Source organism: Echinops telfairi, unplaced genomic scaffold (genome assembly GCF_000313985.2).
Source record: "Echinops telfairi isolate 266 unplaced genomic scaffold, ASM31398v2 ScPeMD7_7457;HRSCAF=8495, whole genome shotgun sequence".
Taxonomy (NCBI): domain Eukaryota; kingdom Metazoa; phylum Chordata; class Mammalia; order Afrosoricida; family Tenrecidae; genus Echinops; species Echinops telfairi.
The window spans coordinates 32,356,036-32,375,114 of NW_022111357.1; the positions used below are offsets into that span (position 1 = coordinate 32,356,036).

The following is a 19,079-nucleotide window of genomic DNA, read 5'->3' on the forward strand; positions in this document are numbered from 1 at the left end:
GGAGACCTAGAGATCGGCAGCTTTCAAGCATGTCTTTCTAGAAAGAGTGCCCTGAAGTCGATGTGTAGAGTTAGTGCAATAAGAGATTCGATATAATTTTAAGTTACTTTACAGGTAACAGTTTACACACACCTCAGGCCCTGCTAGAGACGTTCCTATATATTTACAAACGTGGTTGTACATATATACACGTTAACAAAATACACGGCGGTCTAAAAATTAGATTCATCTCAGTGCGCTTTTCGGTTCACAATGTTGTTCAACCAACACCTTCACTCCCCTCCTTTCCCAAAGTCCAGGGCACCCCCACCACCCCCACCCCCACCACCACCCTGTGCCAACTATGAGTTTCCACTGGCATCCCCCCCAGTGTCCAATTTCTCCTGCTCCTTGACATCTTGCCTGCTTCTTGTCTTGGGTCTGCCTTTCCTTGACGCCTCGAGGCCGGGCCTCTTCCCCTGACCGGCGGGTCAGTGCCGGGGAGCCCTGCTGGCGGGGGGCGGGTTCAGGAGTCCAGCTCCAGCTGCTCTGGGTTCTCAGTGAGTCTCACCATGAGTTGCTGCTCGTAGTACAGGCTCTTTGCATAGTTTATTTCTTGCGATAACTTGACAGCAAGGACCTCGGACTTCACGTGGACCTAGAGACCAGAACACAGCGAGTAAGTGGCTCTGAGGTGGGAAAACCACACAGAATTGGAACACGGGGCTGCAGCCTCCTGGTCTTGGGGCTGTTGGAATCGTGTGGCTGCATTGCTAGGTTTTCACCCAGCGGCTGCTAATGGAAAAGGTCTGGCGTGGACCCCTACAATCTGCATTCTCAACCTATTCCCTGTACCCAATCCATAACCAGGTGACATCTGGGCATCCTTAGGATTCAGACCCAGTTCCAGGTCTGAGTTAGAGAGGAGGGACTTCACTGGGGCAGGACCGTGGGGAAAACTCCAGGTTCATCTTTGGGACGGAATTTAATCTCTGCGGCAGCCTGGAAGGGAAGGTGAACATGCAGTTCATGCCGTGGACGTGTCCTCCTCATGGATAATGCCCCGAGTCCATCACTTAGTGTGAAAGGGGAAAGTGTATTTGGGCGTTAACGGTGTTACTTTTCTTCCCCCATCAATCCCATCTAAGCCCGGGTATGGCCGTGCCAGGCCCCAGGGAGCCAGCAGAAGGCTCATTCCTGAGCAGGGGAAGGCCACGGCACCCGAGGAGAAGGCTCTTGAGGCTGGCCACTGTCCAGATCTGCAGACAGGACCCAGAGATGAGCAGGGCACTCTGACACTCACTCCCAAAGGCAAGCTTGGAATTCCTAGCAACACCTCCAACAACAACACCTCCAACAACAACAACAACAACAACAACAACAACAACAACAAACTTGCTGCCATCAAGTTGATTCTGACTCATCTTGACCGGACAGGGCCACAGAGAACTGCCCTGTGGGTTTCTGAGACTATGAATCTCAGAATGGGAGTAGAGAACCTCCATCTTTTCCCTAGGAGCATCTGGTAGTTTCGAACTGCTGACCTTGTGGTTAGCAGCCCAGCCCAAGACACCACCAGGGCTCCTCACAGTACCTAGACTTCCTGAAGAGCCACCAGGTCAGATGATGGCTATAAAAAGGCCATTTCCTTCCCCATTGCTGCTGTTGGCCCCGAGGTCTCTGTGGGCAGAGGCAGCAGAGCTATGCTCCTGACCATCACCCCAGGCTGGGACTACCTGGGACTGAATCCCAGCTGCTTTCTACAGAGGATGCCCCAGCAAAGTCCCCTGCAGTCACCAAGCCCCATTAGCAGTAGAGTGGGGTCCCAAGGGCACAACACGCACAACGAAAGATTTGGTATACCCCTGCAGGCCGAAACCCAGTGAGTGCTAGCTGCACATAGGAATTCCATCACTTAGAGCCCCCAGAGCAATACCTCATACTCCATGGGGCAAAGAATGCACTTCATTTACAAGGGTTTATTACCCTCAGTTGGGCCCTGTGCTAGACACTGCTTCTTTCTGCAGAAAAGCAGCGACAGTGTCCTCTGTCACAGGGTGTGCGCTGACACTCAGGTGGCACAGGTGGGAACCCCAGGCATCAAGCTACTGGCCTCTCAGAGCTAGAGTGGGTGGTGTTAGTCTGTCCCAGTGGGTGACTGAGGATGGTGACCAAATGCTGGGTCATGATCCCAGCAAGGGAGCCAGAAGGGGGCTTCCAGGTCACAACTAGGCAGCAGAGGCCCCGGGAGCTAAGGATCTAAAGGCAGGGCCAGGGCACGCTAAGCAGGCAACAGAGGTCAGCCACGTGCCCGCTCACAAGTCGCCAGCAGACCGGCGAGCTGTGACTCACCATGGGCTTCTGGTGAGAAGGTCCTGGGATGGACACTCCGCTACTAGTGCTCTGGGCCTTCTTGGTCACTTGCACATACACCTTCCCGTGGTCTTTGGAGACAAGGCAGTGGTAGAGGTCGTCGTATTTGACTTCCAGGAAAATGGCCTCTCGGTCAACATAGTCTCCACTCTTCAGGAAGTACACGGCCTTGGAGGAGATGAGCACGCAGTAGCTGTCAATGTTCTCCACAGCGATGAAGCTGCAAGGGACGGAGGGCAGAGAGGAATGCGGAATAAGACGACCCTGTCACCCAGCCGCAGAGGGCACATGGGCCCAGGTGAGTCACCCCTGGGCAGGTGTGTGGCCGCTTGGAGCCTCGGTTTCCTCATCTGTAAATTAAGAATGAAACCAGTGGGGCTAATGAGAGCTCCCGGGTGAGGGGCTGAAGGCTGGTGCGTGACGTCACTAATGGGAACAGACACCCCTCACAGCCCAAACCGTATTTTGTGAAGCGTTTCTTTTCATTCTTTTAGGGAGAATTTTCAGTGGTTACATGAGGGGTTGCTAACTGCAAGGTCTGCAGTTCGAAACCACCAGCCGCTCCACGGGGGACAAACAACGCTTTCTCCCTGTGAAAAGTTACTGTCTGAAACCCCTGGGGGCAGAGTTCTACCCTGTCCTGTAGGATCGCCATGAGTCCTAGAGGCATCGATTTGATGTTAGTGAGCTTGGAATTTTAAAAAAGAAAAAGAATGCTATGGAAGTTTTTCCATCAGCCCGGAGAGGCTAGAAGATGGGGAGGTGGGACCGGATGGCGCACGTGGCAGCGCAGGCACAGTCCAGTCTGCATCCTGCCTGTCAGTTCTTGGAGGACCTCAGTCTCTGCTCGATGCCTCAGCCGACAGGGACAGCATGAGGCTGCCATTCTACTGCCAAGCAACTCTAACAGCCAGAAACTGTCTCTGGAGGAGAAGGGCCACTGCGGCCCCCGTGCTTCCTGTGACAGCCTTTCACAATGGAGCGCAGGGGCGAGCGGATGAAGACGGAGAGCCCAGACAGCTGACAGCAGAGCGGCTGCTGAGCTCAGTCCCGGGACTGGGTGTCCTGATGGGATTTTCCAGCTCTGTGCTGGCAGCCAGGGCTCCCAGGGCGTCTTTGTTCCTGGATTGGCCTCCGATGTGACGGCGGAAGCGCGAGTGGCATGAGGACAGCCCTCTCCTGCCAGTCCAGCAGGTGCCTGTTCGCGTCCTGGTATGTGTGCCTCCTGCTCCAAGTCGTCCCCACCCAGGAGGATGAGGATGAGACCCTGAGTGCCCACGGCCCCCCACTCTTGAACCCTTGCTCCCAGTCGCCTTCAAAGGCACAGCAAGATGCTTACTTGGTCTTTCTGTTTCCTGGACAAGAAGCGCAGCTCGCCAGCTAAGCTGCAAGCCCTGTGCCAAGCAAGGTCCCTACCGGACAGCCCTGTACCTCCTGTGGACCCTCCACTGAGCTGGCCACCCTGCGGTTCCTAAGCGAGCTCTAACCTGGTGCCGGCTGCCATTTAAATTACAGCCCTCCATAACAGAAAATGGGGGTTTATTGTTCTGTTCTAACGGGTTGGCAATGCCAAGAATGTAGACTTGTAAAGTCTCGATGCCAAAATTAGAAACACCAACAGCTTTCAGGTTCAGGTCACTTAGCACCAAGGGCAGCGTTATCACTGCTTCCCACACGGAATCTACACCGGCTGGCCCAGAGGAAGGAGAAAAGAGGAACAGGGCATCCAGGGCAAACTACAACTACTTAGCGACACCCCCTCACCCCCCGCCCCACCAAAAATCACACCGGAGTGAGAAAGCAAAGATGACCTAGCTCGAGTACCAACCGAGCCAGGGAGCTGAGGCTGCAACAGCCCCTCGAAGGAGTCCAGTGCCCTGGGGGAGCGGGCATACAACCCCGGCTGAGACTCTGGCTCAGTGCAGGATGGGCCTTTCTACCTTGTCCCCCTCAGCCCCCACCCCACTACAGCAGGGGTTTGCACCCCAGAAAGAGCCTTTCGGTGGGGCTAAGTCCCTGACATCCCTGGGGCACCTTCCAGATGGAACACTTCTATAGGGTCCAAAAAGGCTCCTTTCCAGGATGCCGTGACACAGGTCCTCAGTCCCAGGTCAGCAGCCGGAACCCTGATGGCCTCGCCCTGGCCGAGGCCATGTCTGCCTTGTGGCTCAGTTGCCTCATCTCTCTAACAGATCAGATGACACCGCCAGCTTCTTCTGTGGGCAGCTGGCCAGTCAGCACCAAGCTCTGCCCTGGAGACACGGCCGGTGATGCCACGCTGTGGGCATTTTCATGGAATATTCTGAAGTCATTTCAAATCCGGCTAGGGGCTCAACTGAGGGGGAGGGCACCCTGGCACAGCCCTGGCAGGAGATGTGGGCCCAGCAAGGCCACAGCAGAGGAACCAAGACGGTGCCCACTGTGGCCTGAGCAACGAACCCCGAGGGGCTCTGCTGACTTCCCTCCTGATGTCACCCAACCCTCCGCAGCCACGGACCAAGGCCATGGGTGCCAGAGGTGACCTGTCAATGAAATCTGGAGAGCATCCCTGAGCCCTGGGCAGAGCGACCACTGGCAATCTGGATCCAGAGAACACTCTTCTGCCTTCTGGTCTGTCAGAGCGAAGGCAAAGAGCAAAGGGCTAGAGAGGCCTCATCCGTATTTGTGGGCAGCCAGGGATGTCCTCGGTGTGCTCCGACTGAAGAGTCAGTGTTGTGTCTAAGCCAGTTACCAACAAGTTGCGGTAAACAGATAGACACCACAACACACTTGCCGTCTCAACCATCTTCTAGAACACAGTCCCAGCCCTTCACTGTGCTGTCTGTTTCGACCGCTCCCACACCCCAAGGTTCCCACCGGCCCCCACAGCAAGCACCCCAGCATGCTCTTAGCCAGTGGTTCTCCACCTTCCTCATGCCGAGACCCTTTCATACAGTTCCTCCTCTTGTGGTGACCCCCAACCAGGAAATGATTTTCCTTGCTACTTCATCACTGTCATTTTGCTACTGTGATGAATCGGGCAATCCCTGTGAAAGGCTAGTTTGACCCCACAGGGTCTCGACCCACAGGTTGAGAACCGCTGCCCTAAGGGTTCTTTTCCTTTCCTTCTGTCCTCCCGCCTGGACTCCTTCCCTCCGTAACCATCGATAAGCTCAGCTCTCTAGACACCTGCCTGTTCACTAGTGTTTTGATACAATTTTAAACCTCATTTCTTCTCATTTTCCTTTCCCCATAAGGAGGAAAAAAGCAGTCCATGGTACGCTCAGTATCATTTGCCACTATCATAATTCAAAGATAATCAATTCTTCTCCTGTCTTTCTTACTCTGTCCAGCCTTCACACCCACCTGAAGTTATGGGAAATACCACGGTTTGGGTCGGGTGCACCTCGGTCCCCAAAGTGCCATCTTTGCTCGGTAACTCTTTGAAGAGGTCTTGTGTGGCCTCTCTGTCCAGTGCGAAGCCCCAACGGCTGCTGCCCTGGGTGGTCTTGGTTAGTGGGAATCGAGTCCGCTTTCCCCGGAAAGCCTGGAACTCTCAACGAAGACAGCACAGCTTTCTATGTGGTCCTGGCCCATAGTTGGAGTCAGCACAGTGGCTAGGGAGTCTCGGGGATGAACAGGGGAACTATGTCACAAGGCCCAAGAGAATCTGTTGGCAGTGCCCATGCAGTGTTGGATGGTAGATCTGTTTGACCCAGTAGTAAAGTGAAAGCATTCTCTTAGAACTCTTGATTAGCCTATGAAAGCTTTAGCTGTCATTAAAATAGCTGGGTCATTCGCCAAATGCAGGTTTTAATTCAGTGGCATATTTAAAACTGTCAACCCCCCAGGCAGTGGTGGTTATTGGTAGGAAACGGGTGCTCATGAACGTGCCTGTGCACTGCTCCTCTAAGGGCCCGGTTCTTCTGCTTGAGATGGTCTAGATTACTGTAAGGTCTACGCTTATGACTACATGCAATCAGAATCAACACATGCTTAAAAAAGAAGGAGAAAAATTCTGTTAGGAATGGCTCATACAAGAGATAACATCAGAAAGAACCCCAAGATTACATGACAGAATGACCGAAAATTCTGGAAATCCTGGTGGCACAGTGGGTTGAGCACCGGAGCACTACCCACAAGGTCGGTGGTTCAAACGCACCAGCCGCTTTCTTCAGGACAAAGATGTGGCAGCAGTCTGTTCCCACAAAGATTTACAGCCCCGGAAACCACAGGGTCGGTTCTACTCTGTCCTCTAGAGTCACTCTGAACTGGAATTGAACCGACGGCGGCGGTTTTTAAAGTGAGCTTAGATGAGTTAGTATCTCCCTGAATGTGCAATTTCTCAGACGAACAGACAAGCGACAGAGCACTAGAAACAGCATCTCTACCAAGCGGGCCAGAGGGGAGAAAGGAGGCACTGGGGACTTCTCTTTGGACTCTCGCTGACCACGCACGTGGGTCCCCTGCCTTAGAGAAAGGAGCTATCTGGCTGATGGGTTTTATTTACAGGTTTTGTTCTTGTCTTTGTTCTTTTCTGCATTGAAAAAAAAAATCCCACAAATGTTATTTTCTAAAGCTACACTTGAAAACGTCATCCCACTGTCCACCGGCAGATTCACTAGTGCCACAGGCCCTGTGTTGCTGATGAACATCTGTCCTGAAGCGGCAGGAGCTGCCTCCGGGTGACAACCCCAAGGGGACCCCTGCCTAAGACGACGTGCTAGAAACTGAACAGGTGCATGCCTTTCACATGAAAATGAGAATACTGGACAAAAATTAGACATCGTTCAGAAAGAAAAATCAATCAAGCCACATAGGACAAATTTCACTTCTGCACTGTCTTAACCCAGGATCCTATTTCAAAACCAAACAGGGAGGAGAATGGGAAGCAATCGTTATTCTGCAACATACCAGAGAAATCGCTGGTTAATTTGAACTGAAGCTGTTTCTGCCCGTCAGACTTTAAAATCATATGTCAGCAACTATATTTTTTAATACTAATTAATTAAAGAATTGCAAAAAATTAAGCACAACACCATCTGGGAGAACAAAGTTGAAGTAACCATGGCACTAGGGGCTTTGTGGGGCTTTGACGACATCAGGAAGTAATTACACAATATTTTCCAGAAGTGAAACAGTGAGTCCAACTGGAAAAAAATGTGGAAACATTTAGTTAGAACAGTAGAGAAAGGTATTAAAGGCCCTTTTAAGGGGCTAACTCTGAAGGAAAATATGCAAATAATTATGTCTTTAAACATGCTTCTAATTACAGTTCTAGGATAAAAGTCAGAGGTATAATTTGGTGCTCGTGTGCTTTTCCTGAAAACGCCTTCCTCTTGAAGTGATGAGCCTACGGTTCACAACACTGCGAGGACCGGGCCTGACAGTGCGGACACTTCAGAGCAGCATCTGCCAGGCGCTCGGGTGAACTTCCTCTGTCCGCCTGCCACTGACAAAGGCCAGTCATAGGCCTCCTGCTGCCTTCCCTGGGAAGACAGGAGCCACAAACTTGGGTGGAGACGCATAGTTTTCATCTTTACAGTCAAAATTCATTCAGGCCAATATCTTGTCCTAGTTCATAAGAATTCCAGGGCTTCAGTGAAATGTGTTTTACTGATTTCATGGGGAGTCCAGTTTGCCGTCTCCCCCACCTCTGTCCCAGTGTGGCTACCTCGCTGTGAGGGAACCTACACTGGCTGCACCACGGACGCCATGTCTCTGGCGTGATTTGTGGAGCATGCCAGTCTATGGGAAAGGAGTGCTACTGAGTACAGGAGAACACGCAGGACGAAACTTCGTCGTCACAACCCAACGCCTTGAGGGAATGAAGGGCTGGGCCTTGGGGCTCAGGGCTGTAGTTTCCGGGGACACCACGGTATTCTGGCATAACTCCTTCCACAAAGACCATGTGCTACATTCCCCTTTGGTGAAGAGTGACTGAGGTCTTAATCGGCCATCTAAGGTGCAACTAACGGACCCATGACCCCGAGACCAGAAGAATTAGATGGTACCTGGCTACCACTTCTAATCATTCTGAACAGGATATTAGAAGGTCCTGGATAAGGTGGGGGAGAAATGTGGAACAAAACTCCAAGTCGCAGAAGAGACTAGGCTTACTGGTCACACGGACACTAGTGGAACCCCTATGGCTATGGCCTTTCGTCACGGTACAGGCCCAGAACTCAATTCACCTGCATGGTGCCATTTTCAGCCAAACAACAGACTAAGTCTACATGGGCAAAACTAAGGCTATAAAAGCACACACTCCTTATCATAGTCAACCCATTTGAGGCCAAAGGGCCTCTTTGTCCAAGAACAAGGTTCAGAAAGTAGGAAGGGTTATGAGAGACGGCAGAATGGATGGGAACCCCGGGAGGTGGGGGATAAGTGCTGTCACAATTGTGGGAAGGAAAGTTATTGACGTAAACCAAAATGTGTATGCATTGTTGACTGGAAACTGGATTTTGTCTGTAAACCTTCACCCAATTCACAATCAAAAGTTAACAAGGAAATGGACTTTGTATAAATCAGTCAACTTGACTGGGAGTGGGTGAAGTCGAAATGAAAAGCGTAAGACAATAACTCATAATCTCAAAAAGTCTCTGAAGGGGTTAAAAATTAGACACCTAGTAATACAAATGCCAAACAGCAACTACCCATCTATATTCACTGCACAAATCTTTATTGAGTGACTACTGCCAGGCACTACTCTGGGTACTGAAATTGAACAGAGAAGAATCTGCCCCATGCTCTGCTAGGTCCCAGGAGTGACTCTCTGGGCCTCCAATTCAAAGGCCAAGAAGTGCTATCAGTCAAGTGGTATAAAGGGCACCAAATCCCAAGAAGGTAGACGCGTAAAGTCCTTTCTGGAGTGATGCAATGTGAGGGCTGAGTTGAGACTGAAACCGTCGTCTTTTGTTGTCTGTGAGTCAGGGTGTGCAGACTAGAACTGCTCCGTGGGGTTTCAAGGCTGTGGTCTTCTGGAAGCTGATGGCCAGAGGTCAGTGCAGGTTCTCACTGACACCCTGTGACTAGTACTGGAGGGTCAACTGGCTGCACCAGGAGGATCTAGTAATGACACTAGGCTTGGCCATTATCAAGACTGTCCAATAACAATGAGGGAGTTTGGTCATTCAAAGAAGACTTACTAGGAAGATGCCAAGGTGTTCTGGTGACCCAGTGTACTAATCACTGGGCCACTAACTGAAAGTCTGGCAGTTCTAATCCAAGAGGCACTCCATGGGAGCAACATGAGGCAGCCTGCTTCTATAAAGACGTATAGCTTCAGAAACCCTATGGAGAAGTTAGTTCTACACTGTCCCACAGGGTCACTGGGTCAGAAATGACTCAACACCAGGGGGAGGATGCCATCCTACCCAGTAAGCAACAGATGAATTCTGAATTGGATTTCGGAGCTCTCCATTTAAACAGTATTACAAAAATATGAGATGAGGTCAGCCTACCACCATGGCGAACAGTGAACTGAACGGTTTCCTGAGAGTTAATCTCTACTCCAGGCATGCTTCCACTGACCACATCACTCACGGCTCCCAGACCCTCCTTGGCTTGCTTTATCTTAAAGGTAATACAATAAACATCAAAAGAAATTAAACTAGCACTTTGCATTACCAGTTTCTATTTCTGGTCTTGAACCAGACTGGTTCTAACAGTTACTCAGGTTATAGAACAGTTTATGCTGGAAGGAACCTCTGCAGGACAGCTGAAGACACCTGTATTCCACCATATCAAAGAGAAATCAGTTCACCAACAGGAAATCCCAGCAACAGAAGGCTCCATATTCAAAGAATAACAAAATTTCTTAGCCATAATTAAATACCTTGAGGGAATGAGTTCCATCTATATATATGGAAACAATTAGGCCAACAGACTAATGGGCCACACGAACCTCAGTCTCCATGACCTTGAGACCAGATGAACTAGATGGTTCTGGCTACCACTTCCAACTGCTCTGAAAGGGTTCACATTAGAAGGTCCCAGATAAAGTGGGAGAAAAATGTGGTCTAAAACTCAAAATTATAAAATAGACCAGGCTGATGGAAGCCCCGAAAGTTCTGTCCGGGACAGAACTCACTGCCAGGGCTCAACTTTCACCCACATAACAGACAGGTCTATAGACTAGGTCGAAAGACACTAGTGAGGTATGTACATCTTAGAATAACCAGCCACTTGAGGCAGAAATGACAACATTTACCCATGGACGGAGTTCAGAAGGAAGAACGGAAATGGGAAACAAGGAAGAAGGGGATGAGGGATGTTCCATTGTGGGGATTGCAATCAATGACATGAAACAAAGTGTGTATGAAGTATTGGATGGAAAACTGATCTGCTCTGTAAGCCTTTACTCAGTCCATAGTAAAAAAAGGAAAGAAAAAAGATCAAAACCTAAGAAAATCATAGTTTCCAAATGTTCAATTACTAGTGTTTAAGGGAGTCCTGGTGGTTACTCAGTGGGCTGCTAAGTGCAAGATCCGCAGATGGAAACCACCCACTGCTCCTCGGGAGAATGACGAGCTTCCTATTCCTGCAAACAGTTACAGCCTCAGAGATGCAGAGGCAGTTCTACCTTGTCCTACAAGATCACTGTGAGTCAGCATCGACTCCCTGGAAGTGAGCTTGTTATTTATTTATGCTTTGTTTTGCTAGCAAGTAACAGCTCCATCGTCACTGAGTTGATTTTGACTCATAGTGAAGCTATAACAAACCAAAAATCCAAACTCAAAGACATCAAGGCAATGCTGATTCATAGCTACCCCGTGGGTTTCCGAGGCTGTAACTGTGTACAGGCGTTGAAAGCACAGTCTTTCTCCCGAGGAGCTGCTGGTGGTTTCAAACTGCTTACCATGTAGCTCAAGTAACCCATTCCACCAATGCATAACCACCAGGGCTCTTTATACCCTGCTCCCAGAGGGCAGAGTCAAGCCCCCCTGTGGAATTCCAAGAGGAGACTGTAAAGTTTACATCCCATCTTTCCCCCACGGACCACTGTGTAGGAGCTGCCCGGCTTTGGGCTAGTAGTCCAGCAGCGGTTCACTAGTGTATCACCAGAACGCCTTAGCGGAAGCCCTAAAACCACAACCCATTGTCATGGAGTTGATTCTGGCTCCTAGCAAAGCCTACAGGGCAGAGCAGCACTGCCCCATAGTGTTTCCGAGGCTGTACATCTGTATGGAGCAGCTCGCATCATCACCCTCCGGTTCCGCAGCGGAGAGCCTGATGGTGCAGTGGTAGGCTCCTCGGCAAAAAGAACACCAAAGTTAAAAAATCAGAGTTTTTTTTGAGAGGTCGGGAGATAACCTTCTTAAAACTGAGGACATTTTACCCATCATCTTCCCTCTTGGACCTAACTGGAAGAAACATAAGAGTTTAGAGAAAATAAGCACTCAAACGGAAACATCCACTAAGGTCCTCCCTGCTCTGGTAGGCCGTCCGAGAACCCCTCTTTGAGTAGCTGGCTCTTGGACAAGGAGTTCCACCTAAGCCTCTGGAAGACGCGACAGGGGTGTGACCAGCTCCAGGCCTCACTGCTCAGGCTCAAAGACCCAGGAGACCGCTCGGCTGTCCCAGCCAGGCTGGCTACTTACAATTCGTCTTGTATGTTGTCTGTCAGTTTGAAGAGCTGCTCCTGCCCTTCTGCCTGGCTCTCAGAGTAGCGGGGAAGGAGTCCTTGGGGGCCCATGCAGCAACGTGGCTTCCGCACCCTCTGGGCTTGAGTCCTGGGGGTGAATGGACAAAAAACAAAGAAGGTTACGATGGATGCTTAAAGTGAGTCCTCCCCTGTGCCTAGGAGAAAAACACCACATCATACCAAACACATGCTACATTTAGGCACCAGGGTTAAACTGCCAGCGAATGCACTTTAGTCCATGGCCAATGGCTCAGTGTTGAATCAGAAAGCCTGCTTTTGCCATCTTCTAGCTGTGTGACAAGGGCAAGCCAGTTTCCTGCATTCAGAGGTGATGATTCCACTTCAGAGGACTTCTGTGAAGATGAAGGAAGATTCTGCCCATCAAACCTGGCCTTAACAGAAGGCGGCCGTCCACCCAAGGCAGCTACCATGTCATTATGGTGAGACATCACTTGCTCCCACTGTAGTGCTGTAGCAATCTCTTCAGAACCGTCACCAGATGGGCAGTGGTCAGGAAGAACAACAGGCTGTGTGGGCATCCAATAAAACCACATCAGATGATTTGGATTTTCCTCCCAAGAGCTAACTGCCAGGGTACCAGCTGAGGGGCAGAGATGCTCATGAGTTGGTCCCAGGCCACAGTCTGGGATCCTGAGGGTCGCTGACGCATGCCACTCAGCTGTCGGTTGCCCAAAGGAATCTGCTTTGCTGTGGCTTTCTGAGCAGGCTCCTGTTGTCTTTTTCCACAAACTCTATGCAGGGTAATTGATAAGTGCTTTTTGGTGTTTTCCTAGAAACAGGAGTCCATATTTGTCTTGGAAAGGCTGTGCATATTTCAGATGACTGATAAGAGCGTGCTGATCTGTCCTTGGCCTTGTACTTGCAGTCCTTTTTATTATTTGTTCCTGGAGCCCATTGAAGCAAAACACCCCTTTCCAGTCACATCTCAGTAAGAGAGGAACAGGCTTCCACACGGAGTCAGCACTTTAGAATTGCGTAGGATCGGCAGTGGAGAGACTTACTTGCAGGGTCAAAGCGTGCCCTGGTGGGCAAGCCAGTGCAGTTACATGGGCAAAAACAGACAAAAGCTCATCGTGTGGTGAGTTAGCTGAAAAGCTGGAGGAATTGCAAAAAGCTCTGGGCCTGGGCAAAAACCAGCGCATCAGGCCACAGTTTGGCATGTGCCGGAAAACCAGAAATCTAGTGACAACGTTTTTAAAGTTCAGTAGTAAGCGTGCCACAAGTACTATTAATTGTGCTCTTCATTGATGAAGTAAAGAGACAGCCAAGGAATGCCAATCATCTGCACTAAGGGCACGTTGATTAGGGAGTACTTTTCTTTACAACATAGACTCATACAGACCCTCGAGAGCCACTGCTAGACCCGCTTCCAACTCAGAGAGAGCTCCGAGGGCACAACAAGACTGCCCTGGAGGTTTCCACAGCAGACTGCCACGTCCTTCTCCATGGATGGAAAGCACCAGCCCTCCGGTCAGCATTTTAACCAGGCAGAGCTGGACTCATACTCACTTTGCTAATTCCTACTCCTTCTTAGATTTGGCCTGATGTTGGCTGTTAAGAACTCCACTACCGACTGGTCGTGAGGAGGGCAGCCCAGGGAGCTAGTGCTGACCCTTGAGTGGAAAAGCTTACCAACTGTTGCTCTATGAGTGGTGGCAAGGGAGGGACTTTTCCCAGGTGGTGGAGCCCTGCTCCAGTGTCCTGGTTTAAGGAAACATCTGCAAACAGCGCCTGGGGCTGGCTAACGGAGTGCCTTCCCCCAAGCAGACCCATGACGGTGCACTCACGAGGTTCCTGGAGGCAGTTCCGGAGATCGCGCGGAAGCATCTGGCCAGGCTGCTTCCTCACCGCCTATCAACAGAAAGCTTGATTCCGATTCCGCCCGCTCTTCCTTTCCCCATGTGTACCGCACTATGGTACGTCCTGTGGGCTCCACCTCCAACAACAACAAACAGCCTACCGCCACCGCATTGATCCCCACTCAGACGGCAACACTGGATAGGGTGTTCTAGAGGTAAATCTTTGCTGGAAGAGATGGTCTCCTCTTTATCCTGCAGAGTGGCTGGTGGGTTTGAACCTCTGACATTTCAGCTAGCAGTCCAAAGCTTCCCAAGCAGGGTGCTTCTATCTTCCATATAGATCTTCAATCCAACTATGGCTCTATCTTTCTCATGACTGGCAAGTTATCTTTGGATTTTTACTGGATGATTACAGTAGCTTCTTAAAGTAGTCCCTCTATTTCCTTACTCTGCTCACAACCACAGGAATGACCATGCAAGGAATGCTGGATCAATTCACTCATCTGCTCAACCGCTATTTGTTTCACATCCCACCAGGACAAACGTTTGCTTCCTGCTTGGCTCCCCCTTTGGAAAGATCCGTGACAGCTGGGATTTTATTTTGCCCATTGCTCTCTTGGGGTCAGGGGCAGTCATGGCACACTGGCACAATTCTCGGCTTCCATGCAGAGACCCAGGTTCGATTCTTGGCCAATGTACCTCAAGGGCAGCTACTCACCTGGCACTGGAGATTGGGTGTTGCCATGATGCTGAACAGCTTTCAGCAACAGAGATTCGAGACTATAAAAACGAGGAAGAAAGGCCTGGCAATCTACTTTCAACAACTCAGCCCCTGAATAGCCCATGGATCACAAAGTCCTCATCCTAGTGTACGTGGGGTCTCTACCTTTCAGGGACTCGCTGGAAGATGGCTAACAACAAGATCTTGGAATCTAGAACAGTACCTGGTTCATGGTAGAAAAGCAATATATGGTAACACATTGGTTGAAAAATAAACAAGAGCATCTGTGGCTGAGGAAGGAGTTCTGGTGGCACGGTGGTTTTCCATTGGACTGCTAACCACAAGGTCAGCATTTCAAAACCACCAGCCGCTCTGCAGGAGAAATACAGGACTCTCAACTCCTGTAAAGAGGTACAGTCTCAGAAACTCAGGGGCAGTTCTACCCTGCCTAGAGGGTCGCTATGAGTTGACACTGACTTGAGGACAGTGAGTTTGTTTGCTTGTTTGTTTGTTTGTTGGTTTGGTGGTTGAGGAGTGGAATAGGATGGAAGTATTCGGGACTCTTTTACTATTGAGCAGGAAGGAAGGTGATATACAAACTTTGGTGGAAATTTTGAAGAGGTTTGAGCTTCAAAAGCCAACAAAGTTAAAAGTAAATATGAACCAGTTAGAATCTCCTCTTCCTGACAGAAAGGCCAGGGGAGTGGCTTTGTAGCCCACTAGTCAGAACAAAGGAATGGCAATACCATGACATCAACATCTCTGTTGACCTACGTATGAAGGGGTACCCCCACAAAATGGAAACCCCCTAAGCTGTGTATTTAAATTTTTTTAGAAAACAAACCATTACCTTCAAAGTACTCTCTATTACACTTAATACATTTATCAAATCTATGCTTCCATTTATGGAAACATTTTTCAAACTCATCTGTTTGGATGGTGACAACACCGCCCTCGTTTTTTTTCTTTACCTTTTCAATGTCATCAAATAGCTGTCCTTTCATGTCCCTCTTCATTCAGGGAAACAAACCCAAGTCACATGGAGCAGTGAGGTCAGGTGAGTCAGGTACATAGGGCAAGAGATGGCTGCATGAGCAGGTTCATTGCGGTGGTGGCAAAATCAGTCCCCATCTGTCACAAATCAGGTCTTTTTTGTCACACACTGTTATGTAATCTTTTCAGAACCTCTACATAGAAAGCTTGATTAACACTCTGACCTGGTAGAATGAACTCCAAATGCACTACAAATCAACATTTTGTGCATTCGGAAAGTTGATGGATGTCCAGAAGGAGGTTTGTAATCAACATTTCACCTGTTTTGAAACGAGAAGATCACTGGTACACTTGAGTTTTTACCTATAGCGCTATCCTTGTAAGCTGTGTTCAACATCACAACAGTTTCTGCAGCATTTTTTCCTGAACAGGAAACAAACTTCCACAGCTGCACACTGTTCTCTTAAATCGGCCATCACAAAAAACGAGGTTCTAGTGAAACTCCTTTTATGACAAAATTCAATGTGACCAGAGAGAACCTTCCCAGACACCACAGGGCGTACTAACTCAGAGTTAGTTGCTCGATGCCTGCCTAACAGGAAAAATGCGTACTACAATAATGCTGCTCCACCCACCCAGCACAATTCCATTTTCTTTTGGGAGGGGTACCCCCTTGTATTCTTTCTGAGAAAAAATTTTTTTTCGTTAGTTCCCAAAGCTGAGGAAGAACATGCTACCAAGTAGGAGAAAACGTCTATTCTGAATCTTAACTTCTAGAGGCATCTAAGGAAGCCACAGGAAAGGCAGCTTGTTCCTGGACCAACGGTCTTGGAAAATCACCGAAGGAAAGGATGCCTGCTCTCTTCCCCCTGTGGAAGCACACACATTCTCAGTGCAAGACTGGAAGTAAGGCTCACATTATCAGACAGCACTCACAGCACATGCAACCACTCCTTGGCTGCTCTCAGAGCCTTCCCAAACTTTGGTCATCCGAAGTCACCTCCACTCCCAATATATTCTTTTCTACCTTGTCAAGCACCAGCCCCTCCAAACATCAGAAAATCGGGAAGCAGAGTAGTTCCCCTTGGGGGAATACACAACTTAAATTTCTTATTTGTCTCTCCAGCAAGTTATACACTATCTTCCCATTTCCAAGTCTTCATTGGAGGTCAACCAGGGCAAGGTCAGATACAGTATCAGATACTGCGCACTGAAAACCTCAGTTATGGCATTCAGGCTCCTTTTCCACAACCACAGAAGGAGAACTGTAGCCTCCCCTTCTAACACCACCAGGCATGGATTCCTACTCAATGCAACCCGCCCTGTAGCACAGGGCAGAACTGCTCCTGGGTTTCCAAGACTGTCACTCTTTACAGGAGTAGAAAGCTCACCTTTCTCCCGAGGAGGCCCTGGTGGATGTGAAGAAAGAAAGAAAGTCATTTGATCCTATCTCAAAGTGTTGGGTTAGCAGCCCAACACATGACCAATTTGGCCACTAGGACTCCCATATAAATGCAGGGACATGGGGAAGGGGTGGTGTAGATATAGTCTTAGAAGCAGAAAGATGGGCTCAAGGACTTCTTTCTTCCCCTACCCCACCACTCCTCTCTGCTCACTGTCAATGTCCAAAACACTATTCCATGTTCTCTGAACTCAAATCTTCACACTGGTCCAGGGCCAAACTCACATAGTCACTTCTCAGGTCTACTTTGGGAGGTAGCATGAGATAAGCTTAAAGTCACAGAATCTGAACAAATTTAGTTTGAAATGTATTAGTAATCTAATAATTAAGGACAAAGAAACAAAAACGACTGTTTTCAAACCCTATAAACCAGCATAAACTTTAAAAATTACTCTCTGGCCCTTGTATAATGGAACTATTCTAGTCAGGCGTGGATGGATGCCCTACATATTCAAAGGGCCTTGAAACCACTCTGGCAAAAAAAAAAAAAAAAGAAAAAGACTTCCTTTCTCCCCGCCTCTTTCCTTCCCTCCTTCTTTACTAAACGAAACGTTACATGCCCGGAATTAGACTCATCACAATCTTTGGTTCAGGGTACACATCATCATTGGCCTCCGTTTACTTATTAATTTAAATAAATAGAAGCACCCCCATCCCAATAAGTAAGAAAATGCCCTCACGGACTATAATGTGAAATCTATCACTGGTCCTCTACCGTCCCATCTCATTTTGCCCCTACCCATGCCAGACACAATTCTGAATTTCAGACCAATCATTCACTTGTCTTTTTCTTTAAGAAAAAAAAAAAAGAAAGAAAGAAAGAACGTCATTTGATCCTATCTCAAAGTGTTTTCGGATATATTCTTGTGGTACCCCCTTCTTTCTCTCACCTGCTTGGGGTTTTAGGAAAAGTGTGTCACTGCTTGTCTGCTGTTTGCAGCCTTCCCCTCAACCTGCCTGGCTAAAATACAGCCATTCTTCTGTGTGTTGCTGTAATTCCATTGCTGTGCTTGCTTTGTTATTATTCTGTTGCATGAAACCATCATGATGTAGCTGTCTTCCTGCTGATAGCACGTGGGTTGTTTCCAAGTTTTTGCTACTAACAAACAGTACTACTGGGAACATTCTTACAGACGTGTCCTGGCGGACGAGGACAAGAGTCTCCTTATCTAGATCTAGGAGGTATTTTCTGGTTGGCAGGTATGATTATTTTCCTAACAAGATCATTCAAATTTTTATCAAAGTGGCTGTACCCATGTATCCTCCCACTAGAGCACATTTCGGAGATCCTAGTACTGTAATCTGTATCCTTTCCAGCATTTCCAAAGGACCCATCACCGCCGAGTCCATTTCGACTCCATGCCGGTTTGCCTGATGCACAACCACTATAGCCACGTGGCTCTTGAGCAACTGAATGTGACCAGTGTGACTAAGGAAGTGGATTTTTAATTTAAATGGCTATTTTAGCCCTGGCCTAGATTTAAACGTTTTGCTGCTCAAATAGATATAAAATGGTACCATCATTTTCTTGCTCCCTGTCTTAAGGGAAGGAATTCTATTTTATTTGTACCTTCCCAGACTAAGATTCTGCACGGTCCGCCTTGAGATAAATAGCAAATGGGAGGCGTGGATGAGTACTGGGTAGAACCCAATCAGAATGCATTGATCCAACATATGTTTATTAAATATTAGCCAGGTGCTAAGGATCCTTCTAAACTCTGGACATAAAATAAGGAACAAAATAAACCAAACTTCATGTTCTCCTTTCACCCTAAAGAATAATGGTGTCCAATGAATACACTGAAATAGATGTGAAACTTACCCACAGGCACAGGAGCTCAAAAGTCGGCTTCAAAGCTACTCTTCGGGATTCGAGGACCACTGATGTCCGGGACTTCTCCAAAGACACTCCACGTGCCGTTCTGCCCCAGTTCCCATGAGCACCTTCACTGTCAAGATGGGCTGCCACTTGGCCAGGGCCTGGACAAGCCCATCCTTGGGGTAATGGGCCATTAAGCGAGAGGTGGCAAAACCCCGACCGCTCACCTCTCATTAGCTGACAGCGTCTCCAAGTAAGGCTCAACTTAAAAGATGGTTTCCAAC

At 48.8% G+C, this 19,079-nt stretch overlaps 1 protein-coding gene across 1 annotated transcript in view; it reads right to left on the reverse strand.

The window, feature by feature from the left end:
- Nucleotides 1–326: 326 nt before the first annotated feature.
- Nucleotides 327–19,079, reverse strand: part of VPS13D (vacuolar protein sorting 13 homolog D) — a 280,525-nt gene continuing 261,772 nt past the window's right edge. The window contains exons 66-68 of the mRNA XM_045298953.1: nt 11,937–12,068; nt 2,332–2,572; nt 327–637 (exon numbers count right to left, since the gene is read on the reverse strand). Coding sequence (XP_045154888.1) covers nt 506–637; nt 2,332–2,572; nt 11,937–12,068 — 505 coding nt within the window. The 3' untranslated portion in view covers nt 327–505. The remainder of the gene's footprint in view (nt 638–2,331; nt 2,573–11,936; nt 12,069–19,079) is intronic.